Source organism: Ixodes scapularis, unplaced genomic scaffold (assembly GCF_016920785.2).
Source record: "Ixodes scapularis isolate PalLabHiFi unplaced genomic scaffold, ASM1692078v2 PGA_scaffold10__122_contigs__length_95168666, whole genome shotgun sequence".
In the NCBI taxonomy this organism is placed as follows: domain Eukaryota; kingdom Metazoa; phylum Arthropoda; class Arachnida; order Ixodida; family Ixodidae; genus Ixodes; species Ixodes scapularis.
In genome coordinates, this window is record NW_024609836.1 from 85,873,704 (window position 1) to 85,891,189 (window position 17,486).

At 46.5% G+C, this 17,486-nt stretch overlaps 1 protein-coding gene across 2 annotated transcripts; it reads left to right on the plus strand.

Annotated features, from left to right (window-relative positions):
• The first annotated feature begins 285 nt into the window (after nt 1–285).
• On the plus strand, nt 286–17,302 carry LOC8042173 (protein max). 2 transcript variants are annotated; one of them, XM_029979270.4, is made up of 6 exons: nt 286–462; nt 812–820; nt 5,335–5,442; nt 10,220–10,252; nt 11,644–11,767; nt 14,348–17,302. In XM_029979270.4, exons 1-6 carry the CDS (start codon nt 424–426, stop codon nt 14,548–14,550), a joined length of 516 nt encoding a protein of 171 aa, XP_029835130.1. In that variant the 5' UTR covers nt 286–423; the 3' UTR covers nt 14,551–17,302. The 2 variants fall into 2 exon arrangements, with proteins under 2 accessions (XP_029835130.1, XP_029835131.1); XM_029979271.4 differs by lacking the exon at nt 10,220–10,252.
• The last annotated feature ends 184 nt before the right edge of the window (nt 17,303–17,486 follow it).

Below are 17,486 nucleotides of genomic sequence, written 5' to 3' on the forward strand. Positions count from 1 at the left end.
CTTCTCATTTTCGTACGGTCCGAGTCACTCGGACGCCGCACGATCGGCGAACTGCACATGCGAACGCGTTTCCTTTTTTTTCTTCCAGCCGCCGCACGCGATAGACAGCGCGTCGAGCGGCAGCAAAACATAAAATCTACCAGCGCATCCGCGAAGCAGGAGTTGTCTCTACTAACCCCACCCTCTACACTACGCCGTTGCTTTGTGCCGTGTGCAGAAATGTTTACAGGCGCCAAGTGACGTAAGAGGAACGCACGTGGGTTGACCGCGTGGCGCTGTCGTCGCCATATTCGCACTCCGCTTGCTTTGGGTTGGCTGGCGGCGACGGCGAAGTCAAGTGTGGTGCACTCGCAAGCTTCGGAGCTCGGCGGGGTCGCTACAGCGCGCTCACCGATTCCTTTTTCTTCGAGATACGTCGGAAAAATGAGCGATGAAGAGAGAGACGTGGACATAGAAAGCGACGTGAGTACGGCGTGACCGCGGAAAAAGCATCATCCCTTCTGTGCTCGGTCGGCGAAGCCGCTCTGACGCTTCGGAAGTGACCGCTTTTCTAGTCACGGCGTAGTGTTTTGCTCGAAATGTGCCCCCGATCCAATGGAATCATGCCGTCGCTGGTTTGGTGGTCCAAAGAAACGCTCCTGTGTTTTTGGCCCATCCAACCATGCTTCGCTGGATCCAGCATGGGATCGCACGGGCAGGTGATCTTGCTGCGCGCTGGTGGCGGCCTTTTCTTTTTCTTTTTGTGCTCCGTACACCCATGTAGCCCGAGTATCTAACGTTTTTCTTCGTTTCATTTTTCTTTTCGCTGCAGGGTGAAGAGGTAAGCCCACCTAACGTGTGGACGGTACTTGCCGGGTACGACGGTGTTCTTTGGGACGGCTTGAAACCACTGAAATCCGGTACTGGATCTGCATTATTGTCACTCGCGTGGACAAAAAGAAAAAAAAAAAAAAAAAAAAAAAGCGATACGATCCGATTCAAGATGGCAGCCACCGTGATGGCAGCCATGTGTGTTCTCACGTGACTGGCTGCTGCCGTTGGCATCGGTTGGGTGCTCGTGCAGATTAGCGATGATCCACTGTGTCCTCGCGCTGTTTTTATGTCGCGTTTCTTTGCTTTCGGGTCTGCGCCGATCGATTGTGACAACGCACCGTAGACTCCGCCGACGTTAGGTGCGGCCTGCTACTGTTGTAGCGCGGTGACTGGCAGTGCCCGTATGTTGCTCTCAGCTGGCGGGCTGGCGTCCATGCCTACCCTCTCCCTGCTATTTTTGTTATGTTATCCTCATCGACGAACACGTTATGTACTCGTTTCTCTTGGCGTGTGGACGCGGGCTTTAGAGTCGTGCAACATAAATCTAGGTGGCCCTTTTTCTTTTCTTTTTGCTGTTCTTGGCTTAGAATGTGTAGGGCTGTTCTCGCCCCGTGCCTAAAAATACGGCGGCGATGGCTTCGACCTTCACGCAACGCCCGCTTACGCAACGGCTCTACCCGTTGTTTTCAGTTTCGCCGTCCTATCTCCTGGATCTCTGATAAAACGAAAGAAAACGGGTGCGCAGTTGGTTTTTGTGCCCGCTGATCAGCGAACGCCTCGAGCCATGCAGTCTACCCAGCTAAAAAATTGTGGCGGCAAGAAAACTGGACCTTTATTTTTTTTTTGTTGTTTTGCATGATTTAGCTGTTTAATCTGTGCGCATAAAAAAAACAAACAATACAAACAAAAAACTAGTTTTTTGTTTGTATTTGAATAATGTAGGTTGCGGATTTTACTTTAAAAATCCGGGACGCTATCATTCGCAAGATGAGTCTGGACGCATCTGCGATTACGAACGCTTCGTTCGTGGATTGTGTGTATATACAGGGTGTTTCAGAAAACGCAGGCCAAATCGCTCCTGCGAAAACTAAGCATCGCACAGAAAAAATGTTTGTGCCGTTTTGGTGTCTGCCCAGTAGCCCATTTAGAAAAGAACAGTTTCTTTTTTAAGTTCTTTAGAAAGTAGCCTTTTATTTGTTCTTTTAAAGGCCATAGTTTCAATTAGAAACTTACTGGGCATCATCAATAACCCTTTTTAGACAAGTATAAAGCATGCTGAGCATTTTACCATGTTTTGAAAAACCCTTCATTTCTGACGCGTACTCTCGTTTCGGATTCTTATCCAAGCGCATCTTGGCGACTGCTGGTAGTCGCGCTCTGGTTCCAATTTTAATATTTATTAATCACTTTCAAGGTTGCTACAGTATACACTTTTGAACCTGAGGCTGCATGGAAGCTTGTGTTTTTGTGTGAGCAAGAAATTGTCCAGTGGATTCTGAAAGCTGTGACATTTATGCCTAACACTATTATAAGCAAAAAATGTGCTACATACAAAGGTGATGGCTGTAATATATCTAGCACTTACTTTACTTGCCTGCTGTAGTTCAGTTGCAGCACACTGGAAACTATTACTTTTTCCAAGGGGAAGTGATAACTTTGAGCCTCATTTTCAGTTAACTGCAAGTAGCAGATGTCTGCTCCATTTTACAATTTCGGTTCAGGGCACGCCGTGCTTACCTCGAATTAAGTTTTTTTGATCACATGTAGGACGTGCTCTTTCTGTTCTCTGGAATCATCATTTTTTAGTTTGTCTGTGTCACGGTGGATGGATGGATAACGGCAGTACCCTTTATAACGGGTGGTAGCTTGTGCCACCTAGCCTAAAAACAAAAACCCGTTTTCCCCTTTCACCCCCCCCCCCCCCCCCCCCCCCCCCCCCCCCCCCCCAAGCCAATGCATTTCTGTAACTATCACCAGGTCATGAGGATGATTGCCCAATATACCGTTTACACATTGTACATATTGGGCAGAAAAAAATTAAAAAATTGTCCTTTGGCAAGGGCGTCACCAATCTTCCTCTGATTGAACCTAGTCGGCGTTATCCTAATACCTTGCCCACTGGGAGACTGGGTTGAAATTTTGGGCCGGAGCTGCACGCAAAGGAGTCCCAATTTTCCTTCGTCCCACCCATCCCCAGCCGTGCTAGTTAGTTTCATTCAATTCTCCCCAGGTATTCTCCACCAGTCTTCCAATCTCCTTTTTGTTGTCAAGGTGCACTTATCATCCATTCTTCCATTCTCGTCTGCAAACCCGAGCGCACCAGCCAAATCCGTCGTTCCCTCCGGGAGGGTGGGAGCAAGCCCTGTGCACCTCAACATCACGTGTATTAAACAACGATTGCCAGGTCTGCGCCGTCCTGTCGTGTATGTTTCTGTACCCTTGTCCAAGTTGTTTGCCGCTGTTCCTTGACGAGATGTTCAGCACATGTTCTATTGTATCATCTTCCTTTTGGCATACGGCACACAGCATATTCATTTCCTCATAGTTTGTCCTATATGTCCTAGTCCTCAATACTCCTGTTTTAGCCTCAAATAACGAGCTCCCTGGTGAATTATATCAATGTTCCTTCCATATTTCCTGTTTTCGTCCTCCTATACATAGTTAAAGCAGATTTGTTTTTTTTGCATTCTTTCCTCCCAGATTTTTTGGCTTCTTTTATTTCGTTTTTCACAGAGGTAGTCTGTTCTGCTTTTGCACTTGACTGTTGGTAATTTAATTTGAGTTTTCAGGCTCAGTTTGTCCAATTAGTGCTCAGACTTTTCATGTATAGATGGTTATATACCTTTCTCGCCCATTGTGTACCTTAAATGGTGTCTTACCTTTGTTCAAATTTCAACTTGCTGATTGCTTCTCTAGCCTCGAAAGATGCCCAGCCCATGTCTCCCTGCACCCCTTCATTTGGTGTATCCCCATGCGTCCCCAGTGCCTGTCTGCCCATGCTCCTCTGCTGCGTCTCCGAGCTGAACTGGACCTCTGATTTCACGACTGAATTCCGGAAAGGGTCTATAAGACCCTTTCCGGAATTCAGTCTGGCCTCTTTGATCACTATCATCATCATCTGAAAACGGCATATATGCTATACTAATGGCGGCCTTCTGTTTACTGATGAAGGAAGAAGTTGAAGATGCTCCTAAGCAGATGATTCGAGGCCTATACATTTTCGATGTTAGCGCGGCGTGAAGCAGGAATTGGACGCAAGAGCTGCGTAAGCGTTCATTTCTAACTCGGTCCCAGTCAATCTGTTAGTAGCACTCACTCGGCTTCAAAGCCCCTTGATGTATAGAATTCTATCAAGGCGTCTATGTGGGTTGGCGTTTCGTTCCGACTGGCTGCATTTGTTTCGCCATTGACACTAAAGGAGATTGAAAAATAATTGCAGTGAAGTGCACATTCTCGTATAGCGTTGACCTTTAAGTGACGGTGCCCCATTAAATACTGCAGACCACAAGTTCATTGCCGCCATTAGTATAGTAAAAGATAAACTGCCATTTGAGTCACCAGATGGCACTGAATTCCGGAAAGGGTCTATACCGCGGTGCCAAAAGGCAGTCCCAGCACCGTGATTTCTTTTAATATTTTCCTAATTTCCTATCTTAACTTACAAATGTCCAATCTGGCCCGCAAGAAATTGTCTATTATGCCTTTTTTTTGTTCCCTCGTGGTGGTCGAATTAAAAATGGCAGTAGAATTCTTTGCATTCATTTGAATGGCTTACGAACATGGCTAGAGCCTTTGAATCAGCCGGTGGCCATTTCAAAAGTGTCTGAATTTCCACACCGAAAGTGTTCTCAATTTTAACCAACTTTGTGGTTCTTTTTCTTTTTTTTAGATTGATTTTTTTTTTTTTGCAGCTTAGCATAGCAATTTGAAATGAGTAAAAACAACTCCCCGACATTTCACAATGCTTGGTCTGTTTGACATAAAAAAATGTAACAACCTCAACATAGTTACATTGGTGTCGCACTAAATATGTATATATTATTTAAATCTAAAGTTGGGCATGCGAACAACAACAAAAAACAAAGGATGAGAAATAGAGAATGTATTACTTGAAGTAAGCTACATGTAGTGACCGTCTACTTGGAATGGAGAGCGTACTTGTTAGTCCAGATAACTATATACAACTGGCCTCCTCTGCATTCATGTATTAAACTATAGACATTAATGCGAGCGGATGCCGGCTGGTGGGCATCCACGTGTAAACACTGCGTAGAGTCCGAGTACGAAGGCCACAATAGTCATACGAAAACTGTTTGCAGACGGGTTAGAATCTTACACGTATCAAGCAGACATGCTCGGGCGTGTCCATATATAATTCCGTCGTCGCATCTGTTCCTAACACTGCACCAATTGTATGATTTACGAGTGGCGAGACGTTCGATGAGCACGCATCATTTTTGTGCCGGTTCGGTGTTTGTGTGCCGTCTGTTGCGACGGACGTGGCGGTGTTTGTTGCTGCAGGCGGACAAGAGGGCGCACCACAATGCTCTGGAGCGCCGGCGCCGGGACCACATCAAGTACAGCTTCAGCAGCCTCCGGGATGCCGTGCCCTCGCTCCAGGGAGAGAAGGTGCGCGTCCTCTCCTTCCTCCTCGGCCCGTGGCACCGTCCGGCCTAGAGCCACCGATTGAGCGACGCTCAAGGCCACGCGCTCACTTCTCGAACCTCTCGGGATCTCTTGGGACACTGGCGCCATCTGGCGGGTAGCGATAGGACGCGTTTATTTTTTGCTCATTTCGTTCTTCCTTTCTTGGCTCGAAAAACTTTCAACGATGTCATAAACTACCCTCATAGATGGTGCATAAATTTGATAGCTCAAAACCTTTGCTCCAGTGAAATGCAGTTTCAGAGGCTCTTCATAGATGGCACCATCTCTAGTGTTCTCTCGTCGTAAGAAATGGCAAGAGCTTGCTGCTAAGCGAACGAGGATGTACGAATAGGCCTAGAGAGTGTCCCCCAGCTGCCGCGCTTCTGGCGCTTGGTGCAGACCGTGCGCAGTTTGCGGTAGGTACGATTTGAACGTGCGATTTCCCGAGTTTTAGATGTGGTGTCGGGTAGCCTGGGAGATGTGTTGTTTTGATCTCTTGCATGTTGTTTTAACATACCTGGAGGGCGTGTTTTCTGCGATTTCGGATAACTGGCTGCATGGTTTCAGGCACCAGGGTGGCCAAAGCGTCGCCACTCTGAAGCGTAGCTTATCAGGTGTCCCTAGTCCGGACGGTTCCTCTAGTTTTGGCCCTTTGCTGTGTCTCCTGTTATAACCAACCTTGACAGAAAGCAATACTGTACGAGCATTGATATTTTTTACATAAGAATATAGTGACTGACAAAACGGGAGCACAGTGTTCGGGACGCCCATGCATTGGTTACTCGTGCTTTGTCTGCATGTGCATGCTCGAAACTCGCGACAGTACAGCTGAAAGACTGCACTACCCTTCTTGTGATTATTGTGATGTCTCAAGGTTAAGGTGTTAGAGGAAAATAACATAAAAGACGAAAACTGGACAACCTTAACACCGTAACTTTGCTGGCACACTCCATTTCCATGAGGTATACCTTTTTTTTTGCATCAAATGCTGTCAAATGTTGTATTGCTTTCTGCAAATAGATGAGCTGCAATGTTTACAAAGGTATGTGTGGAGCCACTTTCTTGTCGGCGGTGTTTATGTGCACCTGGGCTTAAAGGAAAGCTAAAGCACTTTTCAAGAAGCAGGCTTCTATAGCTTTTTGTCCCGTGAATTCAGTTTCGGCACTTACCATGGGCAGAAGTAAATGCAAACCGCATTTATTTTGAAAAATATGTGCAGCAATTGCCTCCGGGCATGCGGCAGTCCTTTGTGCCGCCTGTTATCTGTCCAGAGCATTGTGACGTCATCGACCCAGCTGATGATGTCACTTTTTCTAGTTTTTCTTCTCCGCTCTCGCCCTTTCCTACCGTCATAGCGCCGCAACGGGTGGGTCTATGTCTCAAAATTTTAATTTGCTACGACAACGCTCATATTAACAAGATCGAAATAAAACTTAAGGAACAAAATTTTTAAGGTTACACTTTTTACTGTCTGTTAGAATTCAATATATTACACCTTTTACTGTTAGAAGTCAAAGACCTCTTTAGCTTCCCTTTAGTGTCTGTACCAAAGTTGGGAGGACACCAATGGTACCAGGAAAGCCAGCTACACAAGCAAAGTGTTAAGGATATATATGTCTGTGTATAAAAACATTATGTCTGTGTAAAGCAAAACCTGTTACGATATGTCTATAAAACGTGGTAGCTTGGCTTACCTGGCTGACATCAGTGTGGCAACAAGTGACCAATCGGAGAACTTAATTCTTTTTATTAGCAGACATTATTCTAACCATACTCTAGATAGATTAAGTGACTCCCAGACCAGAAGGCTTCAATGATTACGTCTATATAGCTATATATGCTGGTTAGGGACAGATTATTATGCACTTTAAGATTAACACATGTTTGCTGGTCAGATTTCATGTGTTGGAGCACTCCCCTATTTCGGGGTTTGTTTGTATTTGTTGTTGCGCAGTTATTTAGAATGACAGCTTGGTTTTAAATGGGGACCAGTTATGATTAATTGTGGGTGTCGGCATCACAAGTGTTTAGTGACTGGTCTGCAATTTCGGACGCATGAAACCTGCTCCTGTTGTTTCTCTGCCCATGTGAGAATGAGTAGCTGAGATGATGCCTGCCTTGTGTGGTGTGGGCTGTCTCCTTGGGCACGAGCGAGTGTTTTCCTGCACGGTACAAGCCTCAAAGGCATTTTTTTTATCTTGCTTTGTTGCAACGTCTCAAATTGTTGGGACTACCCACGTCCCAATTAGGCGAAACTTCACATGTTACCGGTGTTTGTCAGTATTTTTCAACTGGAATTTTTTGGGTTCCAGTGTCTAATTGTGTAACATGTACCCCCTGATAATTTGGGATTTGAGAGGGTTGGGGGGAACAACGTTAAAATTATTGTGTTGTCCTGAGCTTGCTGGTGGCATTGTGTGAAGTTTTGCAAAATTGTTTTTTCTGGGGTGGGAGATTTCAGTGGCCATCTCTAAAGCCACTGCATATGGCAGCTCTAGCTCCCAGAGTGACGACACTGTACAAAGGTGCATGGCACCAGAGAGCGGTGATAACCTTCATTTTGGCGTCAATGATCACCGTGGCAGCTGAATGACTAGCAGCCCCTAGCATCCATCCTTAATCACTTTGTTCGTTCAGGCGTGTTTGTTTGGGTCTTGGGTGTGACGCGGTTATGCGAATACAGATACCGTATTTTCTGGACTAAAAGTCGCACTTCCGTATATTCAGCTGTTTTCGCAGAAAAGTTGTTATATAAGTCGCACCTCTTCGTTGTTCACGCAATTAATTAGGGAGTTTTAGAATGACGCACGCCAAAGCTTTGTGTACGCAAAGAATAGTGTCACAGCCACTGCGCATGCGCCGAACGCTGGCCACGTTTTGTTTGCGCTTTGCTAGTGCTATTTTAGAGTATGCTATTTTTAGAAAATTGCATATGTGTGCAAAGAGTCTTTGTGCTCCTCCAGGAAGGATTCATGATGAGAAGTTGGGTAAAGCCAAGATGAGCACAGTTAAAAAATGGCGGCTCCCAGGCCCATGGCTGTAATCGCTTTGGTGGCATCGTGAGTGCAACGTCGGCGGCATCCTCGTGACCACGATTTCCAATACGGGACGACATTGCACTCGCTTTGGAAAACCCAGTAAGGTAGGCACCGACCAGCGGCAATTCAATGTTTGCGACTCTCAAACATATATTGGCAAAGGTACGGTGTGCGAAGGTCGGTACACCAGACCTCTCTTGGAGAGGCAACGCAAGCGTCCATGACCGCTTGACCGCTCGCATCGCATTCTGAGGTTTAAACAAACCTGAAATGTTACTCAGCACCAGAATCTTGTTTTTTTCTCAAGTTACAGCATTTCGTGTGTGAAATGAAAATTTTGACTATCTTGGTGACGTTGCAAGCGTGAGATGCTTGGTCTTTTGCGTTGTGGCGGAGAAACGCTATTCTCAAACCCCCTTGCGTAGCGTGCACTAAAATTGCGTACATTATTCTAAAACTCCCTATTTTCACTTTACGCGCATCAGTATCGCAAAATTAGAGTTTCGCACTGTCGGTTAGTTCACGCGTACTGTTTGACATGAAGTTCACGCACCGGCAGATGGATAAATCTTGACGCACGTTTTTCGGTACCACAAAAGAAAGATTGGCTAGCCGCCGGAACATGGCAGATAGAAACTACTCATGAAACGAAAACTAATAAAGACGCGAGAAACTTTTCTGCAATGGTGTGTGTACCAGCCCACTTAACTTTTAGTGTTACTGGACCAAAGCAAAAGAATACGAAACCATGGTTGAATTAGTCAATGTCGATCACATTCTGTAAAAGCTTTATTCTCACTGTCTTGCCTACCCACATTGAGCTGCTTCGAGGAAACCGTAAAATTTCTCACTTTCCGAGTCTGTTATGAAAAGTGTAGTGGAGTATGGCAACAGCAGTGCCTCCTGGAAAGGGCAACATCACCCACGGCTATAGTTACGGTGCTCTATGAAAGATAGATAGCCCGCAAAGCATAAACAAAAAAACGCATGTAACTTGCATTGTTGTGTAAGACGCACCAAGAAAAACGGATTAAAAAAAAAGTGTGACTTATACACTGGAAAATACGGTACTGATTATTGGACTTTGGCAGAGAAGCAGTTTGAGAACGAAGTCCGCTTCAAACTATGTGCATTGGAAAGGGGTGTTTTTTTTAGCATCTTCAGGGCGAAGAAAAGAGCAGACAATGCTGTGTACTCGGTTAACTTCTCAAGACAGGACAGTGGGTGGTCATGTGGCAAAAGATTAATGGATTACAGGTGGTCCTGCGAGCACGTAGCTGGCACCTCCCTAATAGCTTAGCGGTGATTTGAGTATGGCTCTGTCTGAACTTTTCGGTAGGCTGTACAGTCTAGTCTGTTGTCACGACAACTCGACTGCACCCTGCCGCAGGTTAAGGAAAGCGGGGCAAGCTCCTTCCACAGAGCCTTTTTTCACTAAAGTGGAAAGAGGTTTTGCGAAAGAAGCTTGCCCTGCTTTTTATAACCTGCAACAGGACATAGCTTCATTTGTCTCTTTGACGGTGCACAATCTTCTCTGACGGATCGTGGCAAGGCTGCACAGGGAAAAACGTGCCGTTACTCTGGGAGCTGGTGTGCACAGAGGTTGTCCGTGTTCATTTCCCTTTCTTTGTACCACACCAGCACTGTAGTCCGTGGTCGCTCGATGCTTGGCGGTGTGGTCTCTGAGTGTGATGTTTGCATTCTTTCTGGTTTGCCCTCAGAATGGCTCCTCCTCTTCAAAGACGGCGCCTAAGGTAGCACACCACCCCCTTCCTCATTTGTTGCCATCTTCCTCACCGGGGGAAAGGGAAAGAGAGAAAGGCTCGTATGGCAGGGGTCTTGATGCAGAAGGCCCTGTTGCATGCCTCCTCATTTTCTCGAGAGATTTCATTGGTTGTCTTGGATTAGCAGAACCTGCACCCCCCCGCATCTTTGAGAGAGGACGTTACGAATGTTACTAGTCTGTAGCTTCAGAAGGTATGTCTTACTTTACGAAGTGTCTTGTGCGAGGTTATTCTGCCGACCGGATTAGGTGCCTCTTGTTTTGTATGCATGCCATACGCAGAGGGCAGCGAGTCCCTCTATTACACCTTAAAGGGAAGATGGGGCACTTCTACATTTGAGAAAAAATGCTTGAATTGCATTCATTTGGCCTTTAGAATAGCAGAGATCACAATTATATTTCAATGCGACGCGCCGGAGAGCAATACGAGCAATTTGAAAATAGGGCTGAAGCCCCGCCTCCCTACCCTTGGCAAGCCAAAAGATCCGTCGATGACGTCACGGACAGCGACAGTCTTTCGCTTTTTTCTCGCGTTTAAAAACACTTGCGCGGAAAATGGTTTTGGTATTCGGGTTCACGAGGTAAAAATACACTAGAATTCACTTCTAACTCATTTTTTTCAAGAAGCTCCGTAGCTTCCCTTTAATGCAAATAGTGGCACACTCTAAGCAATCGACCAACCGTGGGGAGCGTACTGTGTGACCTTTAGCGAAGTTCAGACAATGGCGGGTACTGCGAAGTTAAATGCGGCGTATTCGTAAGGACCACTCGCCGGCCGGGCTATCCCACTTTGACAGTTGCATCATGAGATTACTTTGTATGTATAGATGCCGGCTACTGACCTTTGGTATTGCATTGGAAGCTTGTGCCTGCAGTGTGTCACAGCCGGTGCTGACGAGTAAATTCGTCCGTCTTATATTTTCACCCCCCGTGCCACCGGGAAATCAAAAAGATGATGGTACTTTATTACCCGGTTCTTTGAGAGGACCACAGTTCTTGCATGAGGCACATACACACAAAATGAACAACTGGAAAGATATCAGAATTAGATGGTTACGGGGCGCATACTGAAACATGGTTTTTAGGAACATAGAAAGACGTTGATGAAATGGGGGTTTCAGAGACAGTTGCTTGCGGTTAATGGGGCCCGACTTTCCGAGATTGGAGAAGAGAGCCAGTGACATTTTTATGACACCATTGGCCAACAAATGGAGGGAGCATCTTTCTGGACGTAGTAAACACACCAGCTTGAGACCCGTTCGAGGCAGTGGGGTTGTAAAGGGTTGGGCGGTGGCGGCGGGCCTGGGGGGGAACTGAGGGCCTTTCTTTTTCCTCTCGGTGCCGGCCTTGCCGGTGGCGCAGGCCTCGCGCGCCCAGATTCTGAAGAAGGCGGCGGACTACATCCAGACGATGAGGCGGAAGAACACGGCCCACCTCCAGGACATCGAGGACCTCAAGCGGCAGAACAAGCTGCTCGAGGACCAAAGTGCGTCTCTCGCTTGCTCTTCTCTCTCATGCTAATCTGTCTCATTCTTCTCTTAAAGGGGCACTGACACCCCAAAGGTCGTATTTATTTTTATTGTCTAAAACGATGCAAGTTGCAGTCATAGACACGCAAAAAAAACCGCATCGCGAAAAAAAAATTTTTTGCGCGCGCGCGCCTTTTTATTTTTGTTGTTTGATTTTCCCGCCTCTCGCCTCCTCGCTTCTTTTGATCGGTGACGTCAAAAATCAGGAAATTTAGAGGCTTTGTAGGCGACATCTCTATAACATTTAATTACGGCAATCCTAAAACATGTTTTTTAACGCAATTGCGAACGCACTACGGCCCTTCTTTTAGAATTACCAAAAATCGGGAGTTCGTTGTGGTGCCGTCTCCTGGATTTGTATCCTCCCAACGAAAAACAGGCGATACCGCTCAAAACCGGTCCGCCGCAACGCCGCCGCTCGCTCCTTTCCTCCTCGCTTTGGGTCGCCATGGCAACAGCAGGGAGTGGTGAAAGAAAGTGGACTCTCAGGAATCCGCAATTTTTGACGTCAAGGCACTGGCGCCGATCGCACGGGAACTTCGAATTCGGCATTTGGAAATTGTTTTTTTACTTCACAAATACTGAATTCCAAAATCTCGAATTTTGAGGGTAATGTCCCGGCATCGTTTTCAATCGTTTCGGATAATAAAAAAAAAATATGATTTTTATGTGTCAGTGCGCCTTTAAGGCCTCACTCTCGCACACATTGGTACTGCGTTTGTCATACTGCAGTAGGCTCGCAATAACTCAAACTCTGATATTTCATACTTCTGGTTAATTCAAACAAATTTGAAAATTTAGGTTGTCCCACTATGTTTTTAATGTATTCATAAGCCACTTAATTCGTACGGTGTTTTCGTGTAATTCATACTTTTTGTTCTCGCGGCCCCGTTGAGCGCGCTTCTTTTCGGGCACCGGTGCACTGCAGAGAGGTGACACCCGCAAAGCTTGCTTCCTCGGGTGTCGCTTCCCCGCGGCGCACTGGTGCTCGGTGAGGAGCACACTCAACGGGGGGCTCAAGCATGAGCTATGAAAACGGGCACCGCGCAAAACTTTGCATAGAGACTTGCACGGGCGCTGTAACGTGGTGGCATGGTATAGGTCCACGTCACAGTGTCTGTGCAAGTTGCTATGAAACCTGTTGCCCAGTGCCCATTCTCATCGCTCATGTGTCTTCTGCTTAATAGTCCACATTAGACAACTTCTTGGCCCGATGAACAAATTTAATTTTGTTTCGAGTTGTCATGCGCTGTCTGAACAGTCTATGATCAACATTTTTGAGGGATAAATAAACTTGTCATGCATTTCACAATTGTTTTATGGGTGGCCTACCTGCTTATGATTAGTAGGCCTATGTAGATGAAATCATCAAATATCTGCTTTTTTATGTGTAGCCATTTATATGGCAAATCATAATTTTATCTTGCACCATATTTAGATGCATTTCTGATAATTCAAACAAAATGTGTGACTTTGTGGAGTTTGATCAATGAGAGTCTACTGCATGTCGGTACTGTGTCAGTTCAGGCAGTTGCATTTGAGTGGGATGCGCTGCGTTACGGCCATTTGTCACTGCTCTCGTGCACTACGAGGCTGGAATACACATGAAAACTACATTAGTAACACTTTCTTTGCTTGAAACTTTTACTTCTGCACTTAATGATATGGTTCCTTAGACCACTTTTTGTTTGTTCATGTTTGTGTTTTTACATAGTATACCACTGCTACTATGGCTTTCGGCGGAGGGATGCAGTAGAGTTTTTAGTAAATGAAAACACATGTGCATCTATTGGATAGCCCTGGCCCACTTGTGGTCTGCATATACTTAAGCTCTTACACATCATTCTTACACCATGGGCTTTGAATAAGTCTGACAACCTTACGAGCAACCATTATCCAGAGGTGGTATGTAGATGGTTAAAGATGGATGAATAAAAAATTGAGGAATGCATGCCGTCCGGCAGTGGGCAAGGATTGCCCAGTAGGTGGAGTCGGCGTGTTGCCTCACGTAAGCAGTCACAACGTAGTCTGTCGCACTCCAATGCAAATGCCCGAACCTGCCTTCAACTCTTACCATGTGTATAGTAGCACATGTCTTTTATGTTTTCGTGCAACGTGTTGGTGGCTGCGCAAGTCCGATCTCAGAGGCGTAGCGGAACATTCCGACATCTCTTGGGAGAAGGTTTTGCTTTCGTCGTGCATTCATAATTTTTTGGCAGGATGGTTTTAACTTTGTTGGTCAGTAGGAGGGAAACTTCCTTGAAAGGACTGCAAGATAGCAAGGACAGGCAAAAATGTCTGAACATGCACTGTTTGCCTCTATCCTCCATTTTTTTCTCTCTGTTGGTCTTCAGTGTGTAGAAAAGAAGCAACTAGACCAAGCCTATGCTGAGCTGAAGAGCAGCTCCGGCAGATTTTCACTCGCAGTGCAATTCCTAAAGAACGTAGAATGCGACATTTGGGTGTGGCTCTATGTCCTAAACAGCCGACCCCTCGAAGGGAGTTCATTGGTCTGACGACGCGTCTGTCGTTTGCAGTCCGTTCCCTGGAGAAGACCAAGGTGGCCAGCAGCGGCTACTCATCTGGATCCATGCTGGACTCTGTGAACATCAAGGGCGAGTCCATCTCTGCCTTCGACGGCGGCTCGGGCTCCGAGAGCTCCGAGGACACGGACAACTCTTCGCGGGGGTCCCGCAAGAAGCTCAAGACCAGCCCCAACTCAACCCCCCTCCACTCTTAGTGGGAAGGGAGCGAGGCTAATTGTACGGAACGGACCCCCGCTTTGCCCTCGCACCACCAGTAACCACAAAGTGCCCCCCCTGTCCCGCCATCGCCGGTAGTTTCCCTCCATCTGTGACTCGTAGACCAGTTGTGGTTACCAGGGCCTGTCGGAGGACACTCGGCTCTGGTTGGGCGTCGGCAGTGTGTTGCCAAGGTTGCAGATAACAACGGACGTTTGGAAAGCTATCGAGTAGACCAATTACAGTTACTAAATACTTGATGTCGGCGACCTATCACCGATGGCTGCGTACGTCCAGGAATTAATTGGAAAAACAGTCGCACAGATTATAGTCAGTTACAAATTAAGAAAAGTATTTGAGGGAAAGGAGGGCTGGGGAGGAGGAAGCAAACGGAATGCTGGAGAGGAGAGAAGGAAACCTTCTCCTCAGCCTTCCTTTCCCCTCGAAATCATTTCTTAACCTGTAAATGACTATAGAACCTACTGGAGGACATGATGTCGGTTCATCACCGATGGTTCCGGGGGTGACTAGGAACCACTTCTGGTTCGTAGTCATTCATGCCCATCGGTGCTTGTCTGTCGTAACGAATACTTGCTCAGTCGGGACAAATAACGGCCTTTAGAATGCACCTCTTCGTTCTCTGGTACCGCATTACTGCGTTTCCTACGATAACCTGCGTTGGGGGCTGTGGGTGTGCAGAAGTGCTGACCTCTCGTAGTTAGACGTCCGAGATATCTGTCCAAAGGTTGTTGTGATGAGGTGTCTGTCAACGGTTACCGTTGGTTGTCAGTGGTTGCCAGTGTTCCAGCGTTTGCAGGAGCCCCAGTTGTAGCCGAATCCCATTTACGACAACCTTTCGTAGCCGTTCCTTTGTCCATTGGCACTACCTAATTTCCACTGATAGTTTGGATGGTTGACAGGGGATTACTTTTGTGAGGGTGGGTTTGCAGATGCAGCTTTAAACTGGAACCAGTGACCGTGTCAGGCTTGTTGACCGCACCCTGCAGCAAAGTGCGAGACTTGCGCTTGGGATGTTTTGCCTCCTTGCACTGAAACGTTTCACTTATGGTTGCCAAGCGGCGGTGGTGCACGAAAAAGTGCATTTGTGTTCTGCCCTAGTTTAACTCGTCTACGGCTGTGCTCATTACCAGCCCTATGTCGTCACTGGTTAGCGTGTACCATACGTTGTGATTGGCGTGCATTTGTCTGAGAAATCTCGTTTGGACAGGGAGGTTTGGTGGAGCATGGCTCAGTCCATGGGGATGGAAGGTGTCTTTGGGGGGAGGGGGGACCGCCCCTTCACATTTTTATGGAGCGGCCAAGGCCGTTGACGTTTTAGGTATTTATATTTCGTGGCTGGTGGCTTTGGATACGTTGGGGTTGCCGACCCCGGCTGCGACTTTACCTTCTTTGCCTCTCTCTCGATTGTTTGTGAATTGATAAACATCTGCCTCTGTTTTTCTGAAGAGTAAGGTATTGTGCCACGGTTGCAGACGTGGTGTTTACACAATGGGGTACGAGAACTGGGGGCGACTGGAAGGAACGTCCATTACATAGTGCTGGTAGTGGCCTTGGATCCGTGGCGGTCTCAGTACCTGCAACTTTATTTGGAGCGAGCGTAGCACACCGCAATCTTCCTCTTTGCTTTGCCAGACTCTTGGATACATTGCATGATCTCGGATTTAGGACCTGCGGTGCATCACCTTTGCCGCAATTTTAGAGGAACGCTCGTTGAGATGGCTCATTGTGCAACATGGGTCGGCCTTTGATTTTTAGGGTAAAGACGAGACGTCACTTCTGTTCGCCATTTTGTCGACTTTTGCATTGACCGAGATTGGACGCGTACGAGAGCCTTGGGTTTGTGTTCAACTAGCCCTTCTGTTTGGGTTACACAGGTTCAGCTGTGGTATGGTACAGGCCTCTGTGCGTGTGTTTTCCAACTTTTTGTGCCTTGCGGCATTCTTGTTACCGGGAGGCCTGAAGCCTTTACATATGCACACTCGCCGTAATGCACCTGGGCTCCCTTGACATTGGGCCGTACTAAGGTTGCTTGACGCAAGGTTGGAAAATTTGCATGCAGGTCATCTTCACCTTCCTTCGGCTGTCCGTGATAGAACAAAAGGACATTGTAGGGTTGGTTTTTGTGCAAACCCATATGTGCTTGAGTGACTGTGACCCTTTAACAATGTTCCCCTTCAAAGTGAAAAAAAAGGAAAACTTGTCTTCACCTTATGAATGTACAAAGAATGTTTCTGACAATTGCGACATGCCGCGTTGGTACTGCCAAGCAATACAGCACCAAAAATGGGAGAAATGGCGGTCATTAAAAGAAATAACTTTGGAGTTTTCATTAAATAATTTTAGTGTCTTTCTTTGGCAAACCATTGTAGTTTAAGAAAGCACTGCGTGCAGGGCCGTTTTGAGAGGGTGCTTGTTGGTGACTTGATCAACAACTTGTATTCATCAGTAGGATGAGCCTTCGATGTTCAAGCTGCATGGTGGAAGACTCCTGTGATATTATGCAGAAGCCTCTTTGGTATCACCAATTTTTTACCTCTACAACCATGAGAGGGGCTACATTTTGTATTTTAGTTTGCGCACCTAATTTATTTTTGCTTTCACAAGTTTTTTTTTTTTTTTTTTTTTTTCACTCCATGTTCTTAGTTCATTGTATTAAGTCATGTCATCTTCATTTGTCACACATCTCGCCTTTCTTTTTCCCCTGAAGATAATAAATGCTGAGTTCTGTAACTATGTTTCTCTTCGGAAGTTTTACATTATGGTGTGAAAGTGAGCTTTGTTAAGTTATGCAGGTTACCCATAACTAAAGTCGCTGGATACTGGATCCTGTGAAAGTAGTGCTATTGCCTTCCTTGCATGCTAGCCGAACAGGAACAAATACTAACATACAGATAACTAAAACCTCGCAAGGCGA

What these genes read in the sequence shown, in the direction of transcription:
- LOC8042173 (XM_029979270.4), top strand. Translation starts at nt 424, where the DNA reads ATGAGCGATGAAGAGAGAGACGTGGACATAGAAAGCGAC. An exon ending in CCTCGCTCCAGGGAGAGAAG is followed by an intron (nt 5,443 to 10,219) that starts GTGCGCGTCCTC and finishes GTTTGCCCTCAG; the next exon opens with AATGGCTCCTCCTCTTCAAA. An exon ending in CAAGCTGCTCGAGGACCAAA is followed by an intron (nt 11,768 to 14,347) that starts GTGCGTCTCTCG and finishes TGTCGTTTGCAG; the next exon opens with TCCGTTCCCTGGAGAAGACC.